The 27,026-nt window shown below is 45.8% G+C and overlaps 1 protein-coding gene across 1 annotated transcript; it reads right to left on the reverse strand.

Annotated features, from left to right (window-relative positions):
* Positions 1-1,387: 1,387 nt before the first annotated feature.
* On the reverse strand, positions 1,388-20,142 carry LOC121443747 (ubiquitin-like modifier-activating enzyme 1). Its single transcript, XM_041645545.1, has 26 exons — positions 19,988-20,142; positions 15,264-15,380; positions 15,085-15,143; positions 14,818-14,986; positions 14,595-14,729; positions 13,611-13,717; positions 13,285-13,375; positions 13,053-13,185; positions 12,479-12,576; positions 12,068-12,214; positions 11,778-11,954; positions 11,565-11,669; positions 11,398-11,478; positions 11,010-11,165; positions 8,298-8,463; positions 7,974-8,170; positions 5,780-5,844; positions 5,363-5,558; positions 4,674-4,748; positions 4,363-4,552; positions 3,336-3,424; positions 3,009-3,101; positions 2,693-2,884; positions 2,220-2,321; positions 2,010-2,110; positions 1,388-1,831 (listed from the first exon to the last, which is right to left on the reverse strand). Exons 2-26 carry the CDS (start codon positions 15,378-15,380, stop codon positions 1,696-1,698), a joined length of 3,177 nt encoding a protein of 1,058 aa, XP_041501479.1. The 5' UTR covers positions 19,988-20,142; the 3' UTR covers positions 1,388-1,695.
* Between the last annotated feature and the right edge of the window lie 6,884 nt (positions 20,143-27,026).

Here is a 27,026-nt window from a genome sequence, read left to right on the forward strand (position 1 = left end):
TGGTATGCACGGTAGTGATCTAAGATACAGCCAGGATTAGTGGGTAACTAGCTGTTCTAGTTTTTTGGTCTCATGTAGCCCAGGCCACCTCCAGAGTACTGGGATTACAGGCATGGACCATGGTTTCAGAAGTTGGTATCAATGGACAATGATATCATATATAAGAGAATCAATCCATCCAGGAGTAGTGTTGGTAAAGATACTAAAATGTCCAGAGAATCAGTTTTAACGAAAGAGGTAGAAAACAAAGTATGTAGGATGCCCATGAAGGAACTGAGATGGTAGAAAATCAGTGCAAAGAATAGTATATTTTCTGCTTGCCTGTAATGTGCTGACAGTAGGAAAACTCTAAACAGATGGTACCACCATGAGACACCAGAGGTACAGTACCTCTGTCATACAAAGTGCTATGATGAGGGACTAAAAAGGAACTATATGGAAGGATAAGTTCACTCCAAAACATCAGGCCAAGAAAAAAAAAAGTATGGACAGAGGTAGGCAAGAGTAAACACTGCCTAGGGCCAGGAGCTGATTTAGGAGGTAGATATGGGAACAGGTTATGATGGGAATTAGGCCAAGTCTGGGAACAACAACAAACCCATCCACCATGGATGGAGATGGCCAGCTAGGTTGGCGTTTTCTTTTTCTTTCTTTGTTTTTTCGAGACAGGGTTTCTCTGTGGCTTTGGATCCTGTCCTGGAACTAGCTATTGTAGACCAGGCTGGTCTCAAACTCACAAAGATCCGCCTGCCTCTGCCTCCCGAGTGCTGGGATTAAAGACACGTGCCACCACTGCCCAGCAAGGTTGGCGTTTTCAACTGTTTGGAACCCTCAGCTGAGACAAGGAAGTAGCACAGCAGCTCTGGGCTTGGTGGAGCCATTGATGAGCCTTTTGCTATTACCTGCATTAATCAATTACTCTTTGGCCGGCCCCACAGCCAGCTCTTCTTTGGAAGGTAGGAGGCCTGGGTATCTCTGAGCACCTTCAAGGTATGAGCAGAATGAAGCAGAAAAGAGACACAGTGTTCTCCAGATGTCCTTAGCCAAGAATGCCCATAAAAACTACAGTGTGCCTTATGACATTGGTGTTCCCTAGATTGGCTGTTTACGGCTCCTCAGCATGGACTCAAAATACCTGGACAGGCATTCCTGGCTGCTTCAAACTGGGGAAGGGATTTGCCCAAAGGATGAAATGCCAAAAATATGCTATCTTAGCCCTTTGCAGTCTTATTTGTTAAGTGTGTTCACTGTGAATGGAAGCAGTTAGGACATGGAGAACACAGGGTTTGAACCCAGCTCAAATCACTCAAATCACACAGACCCAGGTACTTGTTTATATAGCTTCACTGCTACCTCCACGCCTGTTACACAGAATAGACAAGAGAGATCAACTCCCATTATTCTCTGCCCAGGAAGCTTGTAGCTTGAGTAGCTCTTTGAGCTGCTATCTGAACCAGACATTTCCAGGATGTTCCTTTCTTCCCTGGAAACAGCCAGGATGGCTATATCTGGGTTATTATCTTTTTATTGGGATTTAGGTTCCAAACAAGGTACAAAGCAGTAGTGAGAGGGTCTCGGGATGCTGGGTGATAAGGGAATGCCAGGCTTGACAAGATGGACCACTGCCAAAGGCCAAATGGGAACTAGTACTGGAAGGGATCTGGGGAAGAACTGGGGCTTAGGGAAATGCAGAGATCAGCGAATGGCGTATCGTACATAGGGAACCTCAACGTCCTCGCCACTTTCGTCGTTGCAGCACAACTCAAGCACCAGTGCCCGCACGTGGCGGCCCAGCTTTCTCTTTGACACACGGCTCACAATTTCCGTCATCCTAGGGAAAGGGGTGAGGGTAAGGGCAGAGGGCCAGGAGGACAAAGCAAGAGAAGAAGGGAGGTAGGTGGGGACAGGAAAGGTGATGGGTAAGAATAGAACACCTCCAAGCTGAGGCTCCCCACCCAATGAAAGGAACACAGGGCTTTTCCCAGCCTGCCTGGAAATAGCCTACTTACGGCTGATCCAATCGTTCCTTGAGCTTAGCAGCTGGCATGAAGAAAGAATAGAGCATGGATACACCCTGGGACAGCATGGTGATTTCTAATTTGTGCTCTGTCTGGAGGGCAGAAGGGGGAAAAATAGCACTGATGGTGGGAAGGCCAAAAAAAATCATCTATACATCCCATCCTCTAGGTGGGATGAGAGGGAAAAAGGGCCTTCCTTACCTTAAAGTAATCAAGGAACTGTTTGAGGGTCATCTCCTCACCATTAGGCTGCAGCCCTTGTACTTCAAAGCGATCCCACAATGTCCATTCTTGATTATAGTACTGCAATGCAAGAAAAGAATAGGATATGGGCCATTCCACAAGTCCCAACCCTCTGCTTTCCCTGCCCCCATTCATGCAAACCCAGTAAGTCAGATCAGAACCTTTTGTTCAAAGTCTCTCTGAGTAACAAGCGTTAAACCTTTACAATTGAATGACAAGGTCCTATGCCACAAGAAGAAATTCTTATTCTCATCTTCTACCCCTTATCTTCTCAATCACTCTGATCTACTGACTGTTATTCCTTCAACATACCAAACATACTTTACACCTTAGTACTCTTGTAAAAAACATGCAGGTATATTTCAATAGGAACTCTGACCTAGTGACCGGGTAACCCACTACAAGTCTCATCTTCTGATGTGAGCATGTACCTGGTGACGAGGTGCAGCAAGAGGTTCCGAAAACCCAAAGAAGGGTAGGGCCAAGTTCAGGAAACCATTTTTGTAGGAATCAAGCTGTTGGTGCCCCTGAACCACCTTGTACAGCTCCAGACACACAAGGCCAACTACAGCAGCTGTAGTGGTGGCAATGGCTGGGATAATCTTCCCTGCAATCAGCTTGCTCTGAGAAACAGATCAAGGAAGATGTTAGTTCTAAGTTGTAAGAGGTTGAAAGTCTAAAGAAGGACACAGATATAAGAAACTCAAGCCTGGAAATGGTAGAACATCAGGCTTAGAATCCCCTTACCTTGTGCCGGTCTGCAGGGGAAATATCATAGTTTTCAGCCCGAAGATTGGATGCAGCCACAATGAAATCCATGTGGAAGTTGCTGTCATCATCCTGAGTAAGAGGAGATCAGATGAAAAGTTTTCCTGGCCTCTTGGGATGTAGGTATCCTCCAATGCAAATTACCTGCTGGTCTCCCCCAGATCAGAAGGAAATCTACGTGGCTGCCCATGAATCTGATCACCATGAAGGGCTGGACTGGCTCTATATTCTTAGATCCCCATTCTTTATAACCCTGTCTATGCTTAGCTCACCCCAACTGTCCTATCCAAGGCCCCTTCCAAGCACCTTCTCAAAGTCAATAGGGTACATCTTAAATCCTGGTAACTTGTCTGGGCTGGGCAATGTAGCTTTGAGCTCCTCAAGACGGCTGTCATCTGCACAAAGAGAAAAAAACACAGCCCTTTAGATGCAGGGAGTGAGGGTGAAAGCCTAGGTAGGGCAAAAGAAATTCAGTTAGAAACAGAATTTGGAGAGAGAAAAAGAGATCCTAGAATGAAGGGACAAAGGGGAAAAGCAGAGCAGAACAGAGCAAACCTGAAAAAGACTAGAAGAGGCTATCAAGATCTGGAGAGATACTAGGGGCAGAAAAAAAAATCACAGGAGAAAGTGGACGTGAGGTGGAGTGATCAGATAGAAGGGGTTGTCAGTCTTGAGGACATACTGTATACAGAGACACAGAAGACATGATGGGAACATAGGGAAGTACACAAGCATGAATATATGAGAAGTATCTGAGGGGAAGGTGAAGAATATATGAAGAGAGGTGAGATAGGAGGAAATATATGAGAAGAAAGTCGGAAGGAATCTTGAGGTGGAAGAAAAGACTAAAGGAAATATATAGCAGTAGGTATTTCAGAAGGGGTAGTATACAGAACTATAAACACAGATATCTAAAAGGGAAGGCAGGGAGACTGAATAAATTATAAATTATGATGGGTGAAGATGTATAGAGAAACAGGGTGGGAAGGATGCATGGACAGGGAGACATGGGACACATGGAAGGAGTCAAAGTGGGCAAGAATCAGGTGGAAAGCCCTGCTGGAGATCATACCCCCTAGATGAACAGATCATCAAGGAGAGTCAAAGAAAGAATGAAACCAAGGCAAATGCACACCAAGCAAGAACACAGTTTGTTTTCCTGGTTGCTGGAATGGGAAAGAAGAGGAAGGGAGGGAGAGATTGCTCCAGCAACAGACTGTCTTCCTTTCAAGGTGAGGGAGGTGCAAAGTAAGGTGAGGTCACAGAGGACTAATGGGGAAGCTAGGAACAGGTAGGGACAGTGATTTCTGACCAAATTGCCAAACACCCTCACCAACAGAGGCATTGGCGCTCTGTAACTCCTGGTCAGAAACATGGATCTTGACACCAGACTTGGGGGTGAATTCTGGAACTTGTACTGACTGCAGGAGTGAAGCCACAGCAGCTCGATCTTGAGAGCCAGTCAACCCATAGGTCTGGGCAAAAAGGTTGGCAGCAGCCATCACATAATCCAGATGCAGTGTCTAGGGGACAGCAGGGCACAGTAGGGTTAATACATCTGCCCTTGAAGAGGAAGCCACCACCTTCCCTTCCCACCCGCCCATCCTTTACCCAATCCCAGGAAAACCCAACAAGAAGACTTACATTGTTAACATCAAAAGTAAGTGGATGTGGACAACGTTTGGGTCCAGACCAAAATGGGGCCCCTGAGCTGGTAAGCTAAAACAAAGAAAGTTTCCAGAAGTAAGATCTTGAAATGAAGGCCACTCTGGCAATCCTGACTTGTCATCTTGGCTCTGGATGCACCCCACCTCACTACTCTTGGCTGGGTCCTTGAAGAGGGCTAGAGTCAATCATCTGAGATTCAACCACCATCAAAATTCTTAAATACTTTCTTCACAAATCCCTTTAGCAGACTGGACTGAATCACCAGACATGTACTTAATATTTATAAATACCAGTGAATCAGATCACAACTATTCCTCCTTCAAGCTAAAGAAAGGAACAGAGAGAAGTGATTTGTCCAAGTTCAGAGAGAGCTGGGATTTGAATAAATGACTCCTGAATCTCTGCTTCATGGTTCACTATAGCCCCGATAAAAATCAGGTCAGACTCAGCCTATACACCACAGTGAAGGGGAACAGCAAGAGAACCAATTAATTTGCTCCAAGAAATGAAGGAAGAAATAAGAAGATCATTCTTCTGACATCTCTTGCCTTGGATACCAGCCACATCTGAATTAGTAACTGGGAGAAGTAACTTGAAGAGACTGCAGCAAACACGTGGTTGTAAGGAAACGCATGCTGCCACATGGATACATGAATGAACATTACCTGGTCGGGAGGAAAGTTGTGCAGCAGTTGTCGGATGTTGTTACAGTACTGGGTGTGCCAGTGGTGGCAGGCCCAGGTCACGCAATCACCCCAAGTCTGTGGTCGCTGCAGCACCAGGCTGCGCTGCACAGCCTCCAGCACCTCCAAAGGCTGGGTACCTGCCAGCCGCAAGGTCCGTTGCACAAACTTGGGGTCTCTATTAGGGAGTGAAAAGAGCCGAGGGGCAATTTACACAGTGGGCCCTGAGGTAGGCTCTAGGGCAATCTTACTTTCTCTACAGAAAGCTTGTCTTGATCCCCCACAGCATGAGAAGTGAAGAGTCCTTTGAAAAGTGTGTCTAGTGCTGAGGGTGATAGCTGAAAAAGCATAGAATATCTTTGCTGGCAGGCAGGAGAGTGGGGTGTGTAAGTTACTCACGTGAGGTACTGATTAACATTTTCTGCTGGCTGCTTGAAAAGGCCTTCAAATTCATCCCGGGCCCACTGCAGATGGAACAAATGGATTTTATAGAATGATGGACAAAATGTTTTCACGGGTGAGAGTCATCATAGGTAAGTAACCCAAGTAGGAAATACACAGCAACTTGTGAAAGAGAAGCTCCTAAATTTCCCCACTCCTTCATTTTTGACCTTTAAATTTAAGTCATTGAACTTGATCTGAGAAATAACTATCCTAATGCATGTGTTAAAAAAAGCATCAAGAATTGTACACGTGTACTATACCTTGATGAAAAATGCGTATTGGCTAAGTGCATTTTACAACTTAAAAACAAGATTTGCAGCCGGGCGGTGGTGGCGTACGCCTTGAATCCCAGCACTCGGGAGGCAGAGGCAGGCGGATCTCTGGGAGTTTGAGGCCAGCCTGGTCTACAAGAGCTAGTTCCAGGACAGGCTCCAAAAGCCACAGAGAAACCCTGTCTGGAAAAGAAATCCCCCCCCGCCAAAAAAAACCCCACAAGATTTGCAGCAACTGAACTTGCAGCAGTTCAAAGCTGGGAACAACTGCATGAAACCCTGACTTAACAAAAAAGAGTAGACAAGTGTTTGTCTAAGTCCTAGGTTTGGTCTCCAGCACCAAAAAACAAACAAGCAAGCAAGGAAACAAACAAAAATAGATTCAATCCAACAATGATTCCTATCTATTCTCTAGGGATTTAGCATAAGACATTGGCTCTATCCTCTTTCCTATGTGTACTTAAAGTGGTGCCAGTTAAACAGCTCAGTGAGATAAGAGAGAGGAAGAATATAAGGTACAAAGAAGTTAAGTTCATGGCCACAAAATTGGTGGGCACACAAAACTGACACAACCGCAGTAGGGTCAGAGGGGAAAATGAAAGGTAGGTTTGGTCTTTCCCCACCCCTCTATTTCTACTCTTCCCCAATATGTGGACTCTAACACTGAACCTAGAATTCTGATAGCAACATAGCTATACTTGTGGCCTGGGTGCCCATCACATAGATGTGGTCACTTAACATTTTAGCTTCATTATATACAGCACTGTTCCATATGTGCATCATATAGAGACTATCATTGTGACATCATTTTGCACAGCTGATGGAGAAACCTGAATATCATGTGCTAGAGACAAATAACTAGAAGAGAGTGAAGGAAATGACTATTTTGTTTAGCAAGAAAATAATGCTTTGGAGCTAGACATGGTAGCATATGCTTATTAATTCCAGTACTTGGGAAGTGGAGGCAGAAGGGTCAGTTTAAGGTCATCTTCAGCTACACAGTTAAATTTGAAGTCAACCTGGAACACATGAGACACTGTCTCAAAAGAAACAAAGAGGAAAAGCTGCTGTGTAGGTAACTAGGAACTGAACACGGGTCCTCTGTAAGAGTAGCAAGTGCTTGGGAGGCAGAGACAGGTGGATTTCTGTGAGTTCAAGGTCAGGCTCCAAAGTTACAGAGAAACCCTGTCTTAAAAAAAAAAAACCAACCAAATAAAAAGTAGCAAGCGCTCTTAACCACGAAGCCATCTCTCCAGTCCCAATTTAAAATTAATGTGTATGGGTTTATGTTCGGGCACCACATGCACGCAGTGCCCATGGAGGGTATCAGATCCCTTGAAACTTGAGTTAACACCATTGTGAACAGTCATGTGCCTGCTGGGAACTGATTTCAGGTCCTTTGGAAGAGCAGTCACTGCTTTTAACTGTTGAACTATCTCTTAAGTTGTTAGAGTGTAACATGTAATGAACAGAAATCAAAAATTCAGCACCTCTGCCACCTCTGTACTGAGATTAAAGGCATATGCTACCATGCCCATATCAATCTAAGAAAATATGGCAAATATTGTTAACCCTAGGTAAGGAATGACATTCCAGTATTCATCATTCTTTTGTTTTTCTTTTCATTCAAGCTGGCATTGACCTCACAGTCCTCATGCCTTAGCCTCTCAACTACAGGTGAGCTACCATGCCTACCAACAGCAGTGGTTTTTACCTGTCTATGTACTGGAAAAAGTCAAAAGTAGAAATTACAAGAATAAGTCATTTCAGAAGTGCCAACTGCCAGGTAGAAGAAAACATGTCTTATACTTAAGCCTGTGATACTCAAAAGTCAAGGGCCTGGTAGACATTTCCTCCCTTCCCCTGAGCCCACTTACCTGTAGAGTGTGTTCAATGGCATTGGGAAAGTTTTTCAGAGTGCAGATGGGAATGGATTTCTCTGGCGGGTCCTGGCTAGAGCTGTAGGATTCTGTCAGGAAGGGGATTACCACCTGTACGTTGCCCTTCGTGCCCAGTGTGCCAGACTCCAGTAGTGGTTTCCGATAGTACACACAGCGGCGATCCATGTACATGCCTGTGTGATAGGTTAGGGACAATGATGTGATAGCCAGGAAACAAGGAAAGGCACACTGGGAAAGAACAAGAGGGCCCAGCCTCTCCCTCTTTTTACCCTTGCCTTCTTTACCAGCCTTCAAACTTACGGGCATCTACATTGTCCAGGGCATTGGCCACACCATCCAATTTTAGGAAAAAATCATCATCGTAGATGCGCTCTGTGTCAGTACCCACACGATTCTGGTGGCTTGTCACCTGGATGTAAGGATTCATCTGGCGTACAGCTGCAGCAGCCGTGTCAGACTTTAACTTCTGTGAAGTTAAGAGATACAGTTGAGGGTACAATGTGGGACTCAGTTATTGGTGGATTCACTTAGGGTCATAAAAAGCTGTCCCCCTGAACGGTCATCTAACGTTAGAAGAACCAGCCCAAGTTCAGGAGGCTCCTTGGTTTAGCAGGATATTGAACAATAATGCCACATGGGCCAGAGCTGAGTCACATGTGGCAGTGATATGGAAAAGGAAGCATCCATTGTAGACAATGGACTAGCCACCTCTTTTTTTTTGTTTTTGTTTTTTTTTTGTTTTGTTTTTTCGAGACAGGGTTTCTCTGTGGCTTTGGAGCCTGTCCTGGAACTAGCTCTGTAGACCAGACTGGCCTCGAACTCAGAGATCCGCCTGCCTCTGCCTCCCAAGTGCTGGGATTAAAGGTGTGTGCCACCACCGCCCGGCTTAGCCACCTCTTTCTGTTTAACTGATACCTACTATTCTTTTAGGGAGCAGCAGGTTGGAGATTCTCCCCAAAACAACCAGATATTAGACAAATAAGCATTAAGTGTTATGAAAGCAAAGTCAGGTCACATCCCTCCTCTGCTTAGAACCTTGGCTCTCATCCCCACTCAAGGTAAACTTAATTGGTTTCCAGGACCTCTCAGAGTAGAGCAACCAGAAGACCATCTAGTCCCCACACTCACCACAGCTTTGCAGAGATGAGGTCTTTCTTAAGGAACTAATGAGATCTGTAAACTAACCTCCCTAGCAAGCCCAGCTTGCTCTTTTACACTTTGCAAAGTACCAAAATTGACTCCATATCTCACTGTTATATTGTATCTTTGTTACTTGGTTGTTGTTTGGAAACAGGATCTATGAAGTCATGGTCATGGAACTTACTTTGTAGACCAGATTGGCCTCAACTCAAGAGATCTGCCTGCCTGTGTGCATCTGTGGGCCCAGCTGTATCTGTATTATATCTATTATGCATTCGCCCTTTACTACTTACCTTCCTCCACTAGCACCTTTACTCTTTCTTTTTGTTTGTTGAGACAGGGTTTCTCTGTGTAGACTTGGCTGTCCTGGAACTCACTTTGTGGCCCAGGCTGGCCTTGAAGACAGAGATCTGCTTGCCTCTCAAGTGCTGAGATGAAAGGTATGAGCCACCATGTCCTACCTCATTTTATTCTTTAATGTACCTCAAGTATGTACAATAACAACGCCTAAAGTAACTATTCAGTGAATAAATTAATGAACAGGTATACTGGGCAGTGATACTGGCCTTATAGAAGGTCTCATAGATTTCTGATATCTCAGTTTCAAACTGCAGAGAAGAGTTACTGGCTGACTACAATGCCATCATTTAGGAGGCCTACTTTGAAAAATGGCCCTTGGTTGGAGTCTAGGATTTTGGATTTTATGGAAAAGTTCCCATCGCTCCTTTACCTAATAATAATGGCTCAGTGTGCCTGAATTGTTTGTGAACAGTATGGTTTATGTTAAACACTGTCTTTTCTCCTAGAGTCAAGAAACCAAATCCCAGTAAAAGCCCTAGGTAGAGAGATGGGCAGGCTTCCCTGGCTAGAAACTTTTCAGGTGTATTGTTATATTTGTTACTGGGGAAATGAAGTCCATCTTCTGCAACTCCACTGGGAGATAACTCTTAGACACTTGCTGCTGATTTAACTCCATGAACCTTTCTTCCTTTGCTGATTATACTGTGTCCTTTTTCTGTAAAAAAAAATCAGCCACTAGTACCTCTTAGGCAGGCACTGAGTTTGGGAATATTTTTGGGAACCCCTAACACACTGTTCCAGAGCAGCACCGATAAGAGCTGGAGTGATGGTTCAGTGGTTAAGAGCACTTGTTGGTCTTCCAAAGGACTCAGTTTTGGTTTCCAGCACGCACATCCTATGGCTCACAACCTCTTATAACCTCCAAATTCCAGTTCTAAAGGATCCAACACTCTCTTCAGGCACTATGCACTCACACATATAAAATAAATAAAGATATCGTTGTTGTTGTTTTCAAGACAGGGTCTTCTCACTGTGCAGCCCCAGCTGTCTGGAACTCGAGATCTGCTAGCCTCTGACTTCTGAGTGCTGGGATTAAAGGCATGCCACACCACGCTTGCAATAAATAAATCTTCTTTAAAAAGTTAAGGAAAAAGTAAAAGGAAATGAAAGGGCAGGGGCTGCTAGGCCCCAGCACTTCCAAGGCAGAGGCAGACGGATCTCTGTGAGTTCAAGGCCAGCCTGGTCTACAGAGCTAGTTCCAGGACAGGCTCCAAATCTACAGAGAAACCCTGTCTGGAAAAACAAGACAAAACAAAAGGGCAGGGGCTATAGCTCAATGGCAGTCTTTAACTAGCTACCCAGTATTTGTAAAGCTCTAGACTCAATTCTCAGTACTGAGAGAAAAAAGAATGAAAAAGAAACTGACTTGATGGTGGCTCAGAGGAGAGATGAAAATGAATGAGGGCTAAATGAATGACAGAAACAAGAGGGCAAAAAGGGCAAATTCTGGGGACAAGAAAAAGGAGAAAAGCGAGATGTCAAAGTTCCATCTTCTACTTCCATTTATCTCACCGTGACATCCCAGGGCCGGAAAAGAAACTGTCGATTCAGATTTGATTTCTCAATGGTGTCCATGTCTGTGACAATGACTTCTCCACCCTCTCCACAGCCTAGCCCAATCATGGCAAAGTTTTTGAGCAATTCACAGCCAATGGCCCCTGCACCCACCTAAAAACATCCAAGAGACACAGAGGCAAGTCAGGGTAAAGCAAGCGGATATAAACCATAAAATTCCTCATGCCTGCAGAAGACAACAGGATTGAGCAAAAAGATCTAGTACCACATATTTAGTCCCAGGGTTGTAAAGACACCCCCCTACAGAATGCAAAAGAAAACCCCAGAGGGAGTGGCCAGAGACCAAGGGAGGTGCACATGCTAGGTGTCCAATGAGGTCACTCACCAGGAAGTACTTTTGCTTGCCCAGCTTCTCTTGAAGGTCTGAGCCAAATACAGCTACTTGCCCATCATAACGGTTTTGACGCTGGGGGATATAAAGTGAGGAGGGTCAGAGAGAAGCTTCCCCAGAAACACCCCAGATAATGCCTTCCTTCCAGTCCATTCACATACCGGGAGGCACTTATCCTCTGTAAGAGCCTCTTTGTCTTCTGGGAGACATTCAAGAGCATCAAAATATAACCACTGCATGATGGGCATAAACTTCCCAGAGCAGGCCTAGTGGAGAAGGAAAAAGGAAGTGATCAGTGATAAGCAGACCCCAGTACATATGGATAGCAAATAATAAAGGAAAGGCAAAACCCAGTCCATTCCCACCCTGCTAACCTTCATAACTTCCTGGGCAGCAAGGCCCCCAATGAAAGCATTTACGGGTGCCAGGTCCCCAGCAGCAACATAAGCTAGCTTCCGTATAAGGTCTTTATCCAAGTTGTCCTGTTGTACTGCAGGTGGGGACCGAGCATTCACAGCCTGAGCTAGGGCCACCAGTTCTGTTGCATCTTCCTGGTAGGGCAAAGGAAATAGGCTACTGTCAGGAGATGGACAGTGGACAGGCAGAGGTATGGCGGGCATTTAACACCAAGGATTTCTATTCTGCTGCTGGCCCACCTACCCACCTCATTTCGTGGTCGAGGTGGTCGGTTGTGCTGTGCACAGAATTGGTGCAGGGCTTGGAAGCCAATGTGCAGTTGGGCAGGGCGAGAAAACTTGGCAAAGTCAGTCATTACAAAGTCAGGCTCTGCCAGTGATGCTGGCAAGGATTTCTAAAAATGAGAAGAAAGGAGCAGAGAATTTGAAACAGTCTAGTGCAGTGGTTCTCAACCTGTAGGTCATGACCCCTTGGCAAACCTCTATCTCCAAAAATATTTATGTTACAAATTGTAACTGCACCAAATTACAGTTATGAAGTAGCAACAAAATAATTTTATGGTTGGGAGGTCACCACTACATGAGGAACTGTACTAAAGGGTTGCAGCATTAAGAAGGTTGAGAACCACCCACCAAGAACCACTGTACCCAATACTCACAAAGCTAATCTTTTTAGGTACTTTGACCTGACTGACGATACCTCCACGGATGTAGTCAGAGAAGTTGGAGGTGTCACATATACTAAAGGTATAAGGACCTAGAGTGGATAGGGAGGCTGTCAGTCTTACATACCCTCCTTAAAGTCCACACAACTCAAGAGACAAGAAAAAAAAATGCCTGCCTGACCCAGTGCAGACGCCAGGTACTATCTTTCAACCCCAGGCCCCATTCGTGAGATCAGAAACCATCTCCTCTGCCCCAGAATAAGTTCAGACCCCATGAGAGCCTGTGTCCCTGACCCCAAGTCTATACTGGTGCTGTTTTACCCAAACCAGCTTAAACATGAGCAGATCTTCTGTTCAAAATACAGGAGGCTCTTTCACCTCAACTCAGATAGATCCCAGAGGCCCATGCTCCTACTAACAACTCAAACAACTCAAACTCAGCTCTGGTGGGATCCCTGATTCTCTGAACCACCTCAGATACTCAGGCTATGGCTCCCCTCACTCTTAACTCAGAAACTCCTCCCTTTGATCTGCAAGACCCTAAGGTGCCCCCATAGTCCCAGCTCACCTAGTACTTTGATCTCTATGGGCTGACAGCCATTGAGTTGGATCATGCCCTGGACTTCTGAGAATGAGACAAAATCACCACTCTCAAATCCATGTCGGGCCTCATCAAGGCAGGTAACCACACCGGGATTGTCCTGGTTAAAAAGGAGCGAGCAAGTTAAGGAATAAGAGAAGACAGAGAGAACTGTCATTGCCTTTTTGTCTTCCAGGACCACTGGGGATGGCCTCCTTACCTTGGTCACCATTGAAACCATAGCACTGAGTGGCTGCTCCCCATTGGAATCTGTGAGGACCATTTCCTCTCCAAAGTCACAGAAAAGTTGCCTGTATAGAGTGGCAAGAGGACTGATGCCTGAGGCCCACAAAAGCCCCCAGGCATCCTTCAAGGTACAGTGGATACTGCTGAGGAAACCTGGCACATCACAATGGGGATGTAACAGTACTAATGTCACACAGGAAGAGGTGAACACACAGAATATAAAACTTGAGTGGCAAAAGAGGGATAAGGGTCTTTGGCCTAGGAAAGTTTGTGGGGAGAGGCATGGAAAAGGGCACTCACCCAAATAAGCCTCGTGTATCTGCCACCACTAGCTTGATGCCACGGCTATGACAGAACTCACCCACTCGTAGTTGGTCTTCCAGGGGGCTGTTGGTAAGGACCACCACCTGTGGAGAAATAAAGCCCAGGTCAAGAGCTCAGAACTAGAATTGTCCAGGTTCTCCCTGGTCCTCTAGGCCTCTCTCATAAAGACCTTCTGGGGAGCAGACTCAGTGAGGGGGAAAGACAGCAACGAGAAAACAAAGGCTTAGAGCATGTGGGGAAAGGTAGCGGTACTAGGTACAGACTGCAGAATAGCTGACTCACTTGTTTGCTAACTGCCTACAACCCTGCCATGCCCCGTGAGACATAGGCAGGGCAAAACTACCTACAGCCAGAGTCTGTGTTCACTCATACCACACCTATCTGTTGGTGGCTCTCAAGATGCTGCCCACTCCACCCCAAGTTTTGAAACTGCTCTCCACCTTCTCCAGGAACATCCATCCGTGCCTACCAGGATGAGCTCCTACAACTGTGTCAGATTGCTGATGCTGCAGCACTGACCCCTGAGGACCTTAGCCCTACAGGGCAGACTTTTAGGTCTCATAGCCTAGACTTTTTAAAATCAGTAAATGCCCATGCCACTTTCCCTGTATCCAAATTGCTATTCTTCATTCTTAACCCTCAGAGGAACCCCATGAAATCAGTACTGTTGGGTTTCCTATTTTGAAATGGAAAGAGTAAGGTCCAGGATCTAAGTGAGCTGCCTAAAGTTACACTAGAAGAGCTAGACACAGCCGGACAGTTTGCCTCCAGTCTGTTCATAACTACTATGTTGTTTAAGTGGTGTGTCCACATCTTTCCCCAAAAGGTAGGCCCAGGGTCTCACCTTTCCTGCATCCTCTCTGATACCTCAGACAGCTCATTAAATAGTGAATAGTACCAAAAAATACCACAGATGAGTTCCAAGAAAATCAAGCAGGAAACTTTGCGGTGGCCAAGTACCTGGAAGCCACTAAGGAAATCCTCAACCAGAGGCCCAGTGTAGGCAGTGACAGGCACATAGCTGTTGAGTTCAGCAAGTCGGGGCTGAGATACCTCAGCCCGATTTTTACCGATGTCTTCCTCTCGAAGGTAAAACTGCAAGAGGGGGTGACAGAAGGATAAAAGTGAGATGGTTGTGGCACACAAAGGCTGCTGCTTGGAAAAAAATGTTGGGAAGAGGTACCTGGGAGGAGAGATCAGCCCACTGGGTAGTGCCTTGGTCATGTAGGGTGACAACCTTGACCCCACCAAGGATGATGTTCTTAGCAATTTCCACACCCAAGCCCCGCAAGCCTGAGACAAGCACGCTGGATGTCTGGAGCCTTTTCATTGCCTCATGGCCCAAAACATACCTGTCAAGTTAGAAGAGATTCCAGGTCACTGTCCAGCCCACCTGATCCAAGTATTTCAGTACCCCTTCCCACTTCAGGCAGACTTAGGCCTAACTTACAGCTGCCGGGAGTAAAGGCCCTCGTCTATGTCTGCTTCACTGCCGTTCTTCGCCATTCCCTGGGGATGAGAGCAAGAAAAGATTCAAGATAACAAGCACAAGTGGGGTATTAAAATGGAAAGCAATAAGACTCCTCACCCCATCATCATGCCAGCTAGTTTTCATGGGAAGGTACTCACGTTGGTTGGCACTGAGGGCACTTCGGACAGCACAGACTGGGCAGGGGAGCAGTTAGAACCCGGCTTTGGATCAGGCCCGGACACGCGACGTTTCTTGGACAGCGGCGAGCTGGACATCTAGAGGAAAAATGGCAGGAAAGAGGTGAGCCTAGGATACATGGGGATATTTTTCTGGTATTTTTTGTTTGTTTTAAATACAGGGTCTCACCGTGTAGCCCTGATTGGCCTTGAACTATTTTTTTTTCCTGTTTATTACTGGTAATAATTGGAGAAGACTTAGGTATTAGCAAATCTACTTTAAAAAAGAAACTGGTAGCAGAGCGGTGGTGACGCACGCCTTTAATCCCAGCACTCGGGAGGCAGAGACAGGTGGATCTCTGTGAGTTCAAGACCAGCCTGGTCTACAAGAGCTAGTTCCAGGACAGGCTCCAAAGCCACAGAGAAACCCTGTCTCAGAAAACCAAAAAGAAAAGAAACTGGCCCAGAGAGATGAAGTGGCTTGCCCAGGTTCACACCGCTGTCAGACCCAAGATTTGAACTAGGTGGTTTGGCTTGCAAATCCACACAGCTGAGTGCTAAGTCATTTTGTCTCTCCCTAGCCCAGCATAAGGGAAAGGCTCCAATCCTATGGAGTAAAAAACCATTGTCAGAGAACAGATGTGGACTTAGGAAGTATTCAGGTTTTAAATCTTGACCCCTTTATAGGTATCATATGGAGCTGTTCCCTCACTTTAATATGGTTCCAGGGTGTTGCTGATATGAGAAAAGATGCAGACCATAGGCCCTAGTGGGGCTCAGGGCAGAGCTTAAAGTCCTGCCCTTTTCCCAGTCTTAGGGGTAGAAAACAACCCAGGTCAATAAAACAGGCTGCTGGAAGAGAGAAAATGCACACTTCTAACTAAAGTCTCTTCTGCATGTGAAGTCCTTCAACAGGTTAGCAGGTCAGAGGCCACACTAAGCACTTTAATGAGCCTTGTTGCTGTCTGTCCTCAGGGCAACCCTGTGGGAATTGCACTACTACTATTTACCCCAGGGCACATGGAAGAAAAAACTTCATTCAGGGATGTTTGGTGACTTGACCAAAATTCCTACTCGGAGTGGTTGAACTGAGATCAGAGCAGATCCAATGACTCTGAAGTCCAAGCCACTTCTCAGAGCTAGCAAGTTTCATGCTCTCAATTGTATTAGCATGAAATCATGCAAGGCAGGATTTAAGGTCCCTGTTGAACAAATGAGAAAACCTGAGCTCACATGGTCAAGTAACACACTAGATCCCAGAGGGCAGGAAAACCACCACCAATATAACCTGCTGTTGGAAGTGAAATCTAGCGGTGGTGGACTCAGATGCTCGTAAATAAAAGATAGAACCTAGAATCATTTTTCAGGCCCAATGGTTCTTCAAAGCACTGAGTACTTGCTTATACCCTGTCCTCTACCCACACAACTGCTCTGACTCTGAAGCCTTTTCTGACCCTCAATACCACCAACTGCTGCCAACATACCTAAGATTCCATCTTGGCACTATCACTTTCTAATATGAACACAATGACAAGCGCTCCCTACCATCTACCCCATCAGTCGCAAGAGTAAAGGGCTTTGTCTTACTCTAACAATGCCTGTGAACTACATAACCCTATGCTCCTATGAGAAATAGAAAGTGAAAGCTTGAGGAACTCCCCTCACTAGCCCAAGTATCATGCAGCTGGTAGCAGTTTGTGAGATTTTCTTAGATGAGCAGTGTCAGTATTTGGCTCTGGGTCCAGCCCAGACTGCTCAGAGATGGAAGGTAAAGAAAGGGAGAGGAGGGGAGGCAGGAGGCTGCCTAGAGCCAAAGTCTGTCAGAGAAATTGCTGGGAATGCTTAGATCCAATCTGGGTAGGAAGAGGCTTGATAAGTCAGGAGCAAGACAAAAGCAATTCCTACTTTCCATTTACTGGCAGTGACTTGGCATGAGATTTCATTTCCTCTAAGTCAAGTTTCTCCAAAAGTTGAGAGAAAAGGAACTGCCCTCCTGATGAGGCTTAATTCCGTGGTTTCAAAACTCAGGGACCCTAGGACATGAGTTCCTCCCCAGGCTCCCACAGCGGCCTCCAGTACTTAGTTATCTCCCTTGCCTTGTCAGCAACTGGTTTGTCCAGGGCATATGCTTTCTCTACTCCCTACACCAGTCAAGACCCAGGGCCAGAGAACTCTTTATCAGACCTTTTACCTCTCCACCCCTAGTGCTGGCAGGCAGCAAGAGTCTAAGCACGGTTGGGATGACTATTCAAAAGTGGACTTCGAAGCCAGGTGTACATGCATGCAACCCCAGTGCTTATGAGGCAGAGGCAGGAAGACTAAGTTTGAGGCCAGTGTGAGCTGCACAGTGAGAACCCATTTCGAAAAAGAAAATAAAAAGGGACATTTCAATTGCCAGATTTTATCAAGTGGGAGGAATCTGAGGCAGGGACCCCTGGATAAGAGCTAAAGATTCCCCCATCCCCATTCAAAGAAAACCAAAAACCTCAAATCCACATCGTGTCTCTCTGTCTCTCTCTCTCAACATGTACTTAGCCTTCTCTGTTGGGATATATCTTCCATAACTTGCTTGGCAAAGCTGAAATTAAAGCATTTCAAAACTTACCTGGGGTCTCCAAACCGATGACTGAAGCCCAAAACAGAGATAGGCTGAGCAGGGGAAACCCGGGGTAGGCTTAGGAGGCACAGAACCAGCTGAATAACTCCAAGAAGCTACAGTACGGGGGAGGATGCTGGGGCAGGTCAGGCTTCCTGGGAGGTGTTAGCTGAGAAGTCCTTGAGAGTGTGAGAAAGGCACTGGGAAGTGATTGAGCTCAAGGAGCTCTGAAGGAGACAGGAAAAGAGACCCAAATGAGACCTCAGCAGGCCTTACAAGTACCAGGGGCACTGGGCAAAGTCTTAAAGACTTAAACCTTGGGTCTCTAGAAAGAAGTGGGAGAATGCAGAACCTGAGACTACTGCAGGAAGGTGCTGGGGTCGAAAGAGTCTCAGATTCCAGTGATAGAAACCCTTCACCAAAAATAATGGGAATTCACAGAAAGGTCTCCATGCTGACACTAGAGCGCCAGGAAGCCATTAGATTAAGTGTGAAGAAGCTAGGAGAGGTCTCTGAGGGCACACTGTTGAAGAGGGATTTCTAATGGAGCAACAAAGGCCTTGTGTTGTTCTAAAAGGCAACAAAGCTGCTCTAATAGGGTGGAAAAGGGCAGATAAGTTTTAGATAGCTTAAGCCTTAAAAAGGTTACTAAGTGCTGAGGATGGTGGAGCACACCTTTAATCCCAGCACTAGTGAGGCAGAGGTAGGCTGGTCTCTAAGAATTTGCAGCTTGCCTGGTCTATGTATCTATATATTTCATGGCAGCCACAGCTACCCTGTCTCAAAATAATAATTATAAAAATAAAGGTTACCAAGCAAATCCTGGCTAAATCTCCAAGTGGAGTTAGGTTTCTCCAGCCAATTCTGTGACTCCATGACTCAATAAATAGATATTAAAGTTTTCTACTCTGGTGGAGGATAGTAGGCCTATTGGAGAAAGGGGTATCTGACAGTAATAGTGGGGTTCAGTGAGGCCAAAAGCAAAAGCTGAGACTTCCTGAATGAAGATGCTAAGAACCTTTAAAAGGATAAGGGCAGATTCTGACGCCTGTTGTTAGATTAAGGAATTATAAGGAGAGAAGCTACTCTGGTATGTGCTTTTGAAGGCAGAAGTTGGGTCTAGGATGAGACTGTCTGGCAGATGAGGTTACAAATCAACAGGGTCTGAAAGAGTAGATGGTAGCAGGAGATTACTGATGGAGAATTGTGTCCAAACAGGTCCTCCCTAGTGTCTAGTCCCTTGAGAGGCTCTAGAGGAAAGATACTGGAGGTTAAGGATGGCTGATGGGGAAAAAGATGAGGCCTATTGAGGGGACAGCCGAAGAATAACGGGAGCATGAAAAATGAATACTTAAAAGCAGGCAAAGTCTCTAAGGGCAGATCCTAGGAATCAACGGAGCCTCTGGGAGATGCTAAAGCATCTAAGAATGCCAGGTTAGCACGATGATGCTATGTCAAGGCGGCATTGGGAGACCTCTAATGTGGGAATGAGTCTCCACAGGAAGGCCAGGCAGATTGCTTTTCACCCGGTCTAATCCAGATGGCAGCTCAACGGACAGATAGTATCCTGGGGGGAGGGGGAGATTCTGGAGGAAAATGCTAGACAACACTGCTCTTTCGGAAATGAAGGCCATGCGGAGCCTTTCTTAAGTCTGGCCCCTCTTAAGCCATGAGAGCAAATAATGAAGGACTGACTGGGAGGAGTCCCAAGGGAGATTTCAGGGCTTGGGACAATCTATAATAGCACACAAGTATGGACGGCTTTTACAAGCTGTAATGCTGAATTTCTCTGCCTTTATGGGAGACTGTCGGGAGTTCTGATAGGAAGCGCAGGACGGGATCAAGACATCTCGTTATAGATGTTAAGCTGGAAATCTCCAGAAGCCGAGATGGGGGGTCATCTCACGTCAAGGTCAGATCTCAGAGCCCAAGGGAATAGGGTGGTCCACGACAGAAATGATCCACCCTGCCCCAGGATTTGTACTCCCCCCACACCCGCTTGTCTAGTGATGGCTGATATCATCCACACCGCAGACAGAGGGCTGGCAGAGAGCCAGCAGGGACCCTCCCAAGAGCTTGCTTCGAGCCAGGTGCAGAGAAAAGCTATTACCAATGCCGGTTCCCCGGGTCGCGCCGCCGCCAACTCCTCAAGGAGCCGAAGTCAAGCTCGGCCGCCACCGTCCTTTTTCTCCTCCTCCTTCCTGCCACCTGGGCCAGCTAGGATCACCGCCGCCTTCTCCTCCCCGACCGCTGTGGTTGTGGTCCTTCCCTACCACCTCCCTCACGCCAGCAGCCGACACAAGATGGCGGCGGCAGAGCCCAAGGCCGGAACAAAACCTTGAGCCCCACCCCCAGAAACCCGGATGCAAGCGGACCGCGTCCACTCATGAATCATGTATTTTCCCTGCCTGCCCAGTTTGGGACTTCTGTAATGAGAAGAACAGCTCCACCAAGTGGCTCCAGAGGCAGTAACTAGAAAAACAGGTAGAGCAGGAGGCCACGCCTCATGGGCTATGAATAAAGAATAACTGCAGCTAAGCTGTCAAAGAAACCAAGGAAGGATCTCAAGGCCATTCTTCCTGATGGTTTACTAAGACCAGGCAACCAGAAAGTAGATGTTAAAGCATGGCAATCACACCCCATGCTCATGAATAATGAATGTTCTTGCTGCTGCCGGGAATCAAGGAGACCAAAGCGACATCTTACTCATGAATAATGCAAAAAGCTCAGTGGGGTGAAACAAAAGAGGCAGGCCTCCCTTATTGCTCCATCTAATACCCAGTAAGCAAGAAATGGGGCTACTGCAGGGAATATGCACTCCCTTGGCTCCTGAATACTGAATAATGCTATTGTGGCTGCTCAACTTGGAAACAGAAAACTTAAGGAAGGTTGCATGGAAGGGGGGGGGGTCATGGTATACGCCTTTAATCCTAACACTACGGAGGCTGAGGCAGGCAGATCTCTGAGTTTGAGGTCAGTCTGGTCTACAGAGGGAGTTCCAGGACAGCCAGGGCTATACATAGACCCTGTATAGGGTATAGGGTGTGTGTGTGTACTAAAAGAAAGGTCGCACCCAAGTAGTACATGCATAGTGGCATATGCCTATTAATCCCGGCATTATACTAAGGGAGATGAAAGCTGGGGGACTCGACCATGAAACCCTGTCTCAACAAAAGGACAAATTCTGTGAGGCTTGTGGGCAGCCTCCCAGCCAAGCTTGTGGGCCCTGCCCAGCAAGCACAGATTATGAGGTAACAGTCAAGGTATGTGTCATAGGGGATAACCCTGCGAAGCCTGAGGGGAGCACAGTCCTTGCTCCTTATCCTTGGCCATTTAGGGGATTATCTTGTCCCAACTAAATCCAGACTCACTACATGCCTCTGATAGACAATGACAGTAATAAAATCAATTCACCTCAGGTTGGAGATGTAGGCTACGGATAAAGTACTTCCCCTACACCCTGGGTTCAATCCATAGTACTACAAAAAAAACAAAACAAAACACACCAAACCCCACTTCAAAAAAATCTATCCAACTCAGATTGATAAAATGTGTCATGAAAATGAGTATGGAAAGGATCTTTGAGCAGTGCTGCTACAAGGCAATGTAACAATTTTCAAATATATATATATAACTAAAGTTAATATGTAAGCATATTTGAATTAATCTAAAATTACTTATGTGTGAGGCTATATCTAGTCATTGCAGAAGTATCCACTTGAATGTTTTCAGATCTAGAAAACGGAAATTAAGAACAAGAAATTACCCTGTGATTGAATTTCAGTAAATAAAACAGTGCCTGACACACATACCATATAATTAACCTGAGCAGTAGCAACACTGTTTCTTAAAAGACAGGCTCTTTCTGGGGTGCGCTAGTAGGATTCCTGTAATTCTACAGTACTTGGCAGGCTGAGGCAGGAGGATCACTAGTACCCAGCAAGTCTAGGGAAAGAGACCCTGGAGAAAGGGATATAGATACATAGCCACACAGAGAGGGAAGAGGGAGAATAGAGAGAAGGGAGAGGAGGGGAGAGAGCAGAGAGGAGGGAAAGGGAGCAGAGGGAGGGGAGATGAAGGGGAAGAAAGAAAGGACCATACTGGTCTCAAACACCCTTATTCAAGAGATCCTCCTGCCTCAGTCAGTGTCCCAACTACTCCTTGTAATTCCACAATACTTGGCAGGCTGAGGCAGGCAGGTCCCTAATTCTCTGACAGCCTGGAGAAAGGAGTAGGAGAGAGGGACGGAGGATATGAGTACCATGGAGCCCACCAGAAATAGTGCCATTAATTTGGTTTGGGGAAGGGCATTATCCAACTCTGAAACCAGACAGGTCAGATTTGAATCCTAGTTTAGCCACGCATTGTGCTACTTTAGGACAAATTACTTACCTGTCCTGTGGCTCAGATTCCTCATCTATGAAGTAGGATGAAACCTACTTTTGAGAAGTTGTGAAGATAAAATGGTTAATTAAAGTAACTAAATGGGTGTAAACTATTCTTATTATCCTAAATACCCACTTTTTGGGCTCCGAAAAAGACTTGCCCGAGATCCACAAAAGTAAAGATGGATGGGATTTCAATTCAGAGTCTTGGTTAGGAACCTAGAATTACTGAGACATAAGGCATGAATAATACCCACGGCATCATCTCCGATAGATGCCAGGTTTAAATCCAGGAACCTGTGAGGGAAAGCTAACTGCGGACCCCGCAGAAGCTGTAAAGGCCACGCCCCTCATAAATGACGCAGAGTAGAAAAGCTTTTTAAAATACCCTTGGGGCGCTACTCACCTTCACAGATTATTGTATGGATTATCAATAAAGTCTAGTTTGTGAGGCAGACTTCGGGATACCCCGTCAACACGCCCCTTCCGCACGTTGATCCGCCCCCTAGAGAGTAATTCATAAGCTGACACTTCTAGTGGACCAGGTGCGAAAGAGGGTTCGCACCGCAGCCCCACCCCTCATAAATGAATAAAGCGGCAACCAAAGTACCGCTCGGTAGCTCTACGTCCGCTCGGAAGTCCGCTCAGAAGAGCCCGGCAGAGAGTCTTTACCAGCCTCGGTTGAGAGGCTCCTCTCCCGGCGTCTGGGCCCCTAATGTGTCCGGGTCTCACAGCCCAGGGTAACCAACCGTGCAGAACCTCAGCACCTAGTCAGAGGTCACAAAGGGCATTTATACTACAGTGCCACGTCGGTGGTGCAACCTTCCTACTGTCACCCGGTCCGGTGCTAAGACAAGCCATCCCCAACACCCCTTCCCCCGCTTTGACTTTAGTAACTTCAAACTTCTCTCCTCTTGGGAAGCCCGAAAATCCTGCCCACCGACAGAGTACTCATACTCAGACCCTGAGCCTCCCTAAGCGCCCCCTAACCCCAGCTTCCAAGGGGTTCAAGTCTGCGTCTGAAAACTACCCTCATAAAGCAGACTAATAAATACCACCCAAGTCCCCAAGAACCGTCTCCTAAGGGTCTCCTCAAAAGCAGACACCTTCTGAATGCCACCCGGGCCCCAAAACCTCCAAATATGCCCATTCGGGATCCCTGAAGTTGATATTAAGGAAGCACCCTCTTCCAAATGCAGTCCAGGGGCTTGAGGGCAATTTGCTCCCGCTCACCCCCAGTGCTGGGCGGAAGCTTCGCCTTCCTTCAGGAGATAAGCCGAAGCCACAGGGCAACGGAAGAGCAAACCACCTCCGTCGGGCAAAAAGAACTAGAGTTTGCGCGAGCTCGGAAGCGCGGGGCCTTAGAGGGCCGGGTCTGGGGTGTACCATAGATGCCTGAATAGAGGGGCGTTCTCCCTGCTTCTGTGTCTCTGGCGCTGGTTTGAGGTCCATATATCCCCTACAGATTGTGGTACGACCCCAATGCGCGATGCATGCTGGGAGTGGTAGTCCTGTCCCGCTAATGCCTGGTGCACGTGGTGGGCATCAGCCCCTAGAAGATGGGAAAATGTAAGCCTGGGTTTATTTCCTAGAGCTGTGTACTCTGTGAGGGTGGGAAAAGAAAACGGAACATGATAGTGCCTCCAGATTAGAAGATACATCCAACCTAAGCACGGGAAGGCTGAGACTCGGGTGACCAAAAGCGTTCATTCATTTTTTTTTTTCCGTTTGTGCAGATCAAGATGTGGGCCAGGTGTTGGCACTTCTTCCTTACCCTCATAGAACAATATTCTATCTTGAGAAACAGCAGCATGTTTTCCTTGAACAGGATTTCCTTATGCAATTTAGGCAGGCTTGGAACTTGCTATACAACCCAGGCTGATCTTGGATTTAGGAGCCTCCTGCTTCTTCCACCAAGTGCTGGGATTGCTTACAGGCATGTACCACCATGCCCAGCTGCAAATGTTAATATGTAAATGCTTTACATCTGTTTCTATCTAATGTATCTTATATTTAATGCATTGTGTAAATTATATAACAGTATTATTGACTATACATTGTATACACAGCTTAAAGTAACTATTATATATAAAACCATACATCCCTTAACAATAGTGATAGTTTCTAAGAACTTAGGCAAAGTCTTACATGAATTTACATAAAACCAAATGGTACAATCCCTAAGATATATGGTTTAACCTAGGACTCCTAGGCTATAAACCGTATATATAATAAATATGGCAAAGTATAAGAGTGGTATTTGTGCATCAAAGCAGAGTAAAACTACAGCAAAAATACTATATGGGGTGCACTTGGTGGTAAAATGCTTGTGTAAAATGTGCAAACCCTGGATTTGATCCTTGGCACTTCAGAATAATATTAAAAATACAATAAATTAAAAAACACTAAAAACAATATGCTGGAGAATAGGGATGCTTTCTGTACCTACACCACTGTATATGATAATTGCTAAGTGCTATGGAGAAAAATAGACCGGAGTAAGGTGAATTTGCTCATCTGATTTATTGAGCAGTGCAGAGTTCTGGGAACACAACAGAGACTTTATCCTTGTAGTTGTCAAGAAATTCTTCCCAAAGGTATATCCCTTATCTCTTGCATGGGAACAGAGGAAAGGTGTTGTGTAGTGGGAACACTAGGAGCAAAAAGACTTGGTTGGCACCTGTGAGAAAGAACACAATGGTTTGCAGAGTTGGAGAGGAGGAAGTAGGGGCATTAGAAGATGAGGCTTGGGGACAGATCAACAATGGTCTTGTAAACTAGATTAATATGTTTAGCATTTAAGATTCAAGAGAAGGGGCATGGTGGCTTAGGCCTGTAATTACAGTATTGGGAGGCAGAAACAGGATACCTGAAGGTCACTGGCTAATAGGTGAGTTGCAGGTTTAGTAAGAGGTAATTCCTCTAAAAGGTAAAGTGTGTGTGGGAAGGAAAGGAGAGATAAATAATACTAAGGGTGTTTGAAAAAGCCATATGGAAATATACTATTTTTATAAGCTTACTTTATACATATATGTGTGTGTGATGTGTACATATACATACATACTTTTACATATTGTAATGGAGGTAGGCAACAGGGAATGATGATGCCCCCTTCCCTAAGAGCCACAGACTAACAAAGCCCCCCAAGTGCCAGGCAAGAGAGACTTTCCTTCCAGATTTTCATTGGGGGAGGTCCAAGAGAATCCCCAAAATGTAGGCTATTGCCAATGCCCTTCGGGAACTTGCAAGTAAGACCCTATTGCTAAAGATACTTTGGACACAGGACTTGGAGGAACTGAGTTAAAACTGACCTAGAGCAGCGGTTCTCAACCTTCCTAATGCTGTGACCCTTTAATACAGTTCCTCATGTTGTGGTGACCCCCAACCATAAAATGATTTTTGTTGTTACTTCGTAACTGTAATTTTGCTACTGTTATTAATAGTAATGTAAATAGGCAAATTATCTGATATCAGACCCCTGTGAAAGGGTCATTCAACCCCCAGAGGAGTCGCAACCCCTCCCATAAGTTGAGAAACACTGACCTAGACATTTTCTCCCTGAGGACTAGCTCCCACAGTGTCTGAAGGTGCTGTGCAAACTAATAAGGAAGAAAAATAATGAATAGTCCTACCAGCTAAAAAACCTAGGAACCATAATGACCAACCTAGCAAGAAGTGCTACAATAGTGGCACTTTTATCTTGGGAGTAACTAAACTAATAGTTGTCTAATTAATTGGGCTTAAGGCCTACTACATGGGAGAGAATACATGCCTGGTACTGTAAACCTAGCCAGCTACCTGTGGCCAGAAATGTCACAGACTGTAGAAGGTAACCTACTACTGCTATTTTCTGGAGAGTCTCAATAGTTTCTAACTCTATTCTATATATTTATTCTTTTTTTAAATATTTATTTATTTATTATGTATACAATATTCTGTCAGTGTGTATGCCTGCAGACCAGAAGACCCCATTACAGATGGTTGTGAGCCACCATGTGGTTGCTGGGAATTGAACTCAGGACCTTTGGAAGAGCAGGCAATGCTCTTAACCTCTGAGCCATCTCTCCAGCCCCTATATATTTATTCTTATATTCAGATAAGTGTAGTTATCCCCCTAACTAAAGCTTTATTTTTGCAAAAAACAGAGACTTTTTAAAGATTTATTTGTTTATTATGTATACAGTGTTCTGTCTGCATGTGTCTCTGCAGGTCAGAAGAGGGCACCAGACCTCATTACAGATGGTTGTGAGCCACCATGTGGTTGCTGGGAATTGAACTCAGGACCTCTGGAAGATCAGCCGGTGCTCTTAACCTCTGAGCTATTGTCAGGGAGATTTCACTCTATTGACTGAGGTTTCTGTCCTGCCTGGTTCCCACAGTCATTAAGTCCCAAAGAAATCACACAGAGGTCTACATTAGTTATAAACTGATTGGCCCATTAGCTCAGGCTTCTTATTAACTCTTATAAGTTATATTAGCCCATTATTCTTGTCTATGTTAGCCACTTTGCTCGGTACCTTTTTTAGCGAAGCAGTCACATCTTGCTCGCTCTGTGGCTGGATCATAACTGCAGACTGCACTCCCCTCTTCCCAGCATTCTCATTGCCCAGCCTCTACTTCCTGCTTGGTCATCCCACCTATATTTCCTGCCCGGCTACTGGCCAATCAGCATTTTATTAAAAATAATACAAGTGACAGGATAAAAGGCTATTGTTCCACAGTACTCAGCCATCTCTCCAGCCCCAGACAGAGACTATTAAGACA

The sequence above is a fragment of the Microtus oregoni genome, unplaced genomic scaffold (assembly GCF_018167655.1).
Source record: "Microtus oregoni isolate MIOR12 unplaced genomic scaffold, Mior012 000112F_ref0000385, whole genome shotgun sequence".
NCBI classification, from domain to species: Eukaryota; Metazoa; Chordata; class Mammalia; order Rodentia; family Cricetidae; genus Microtus; species Microtus oregoni.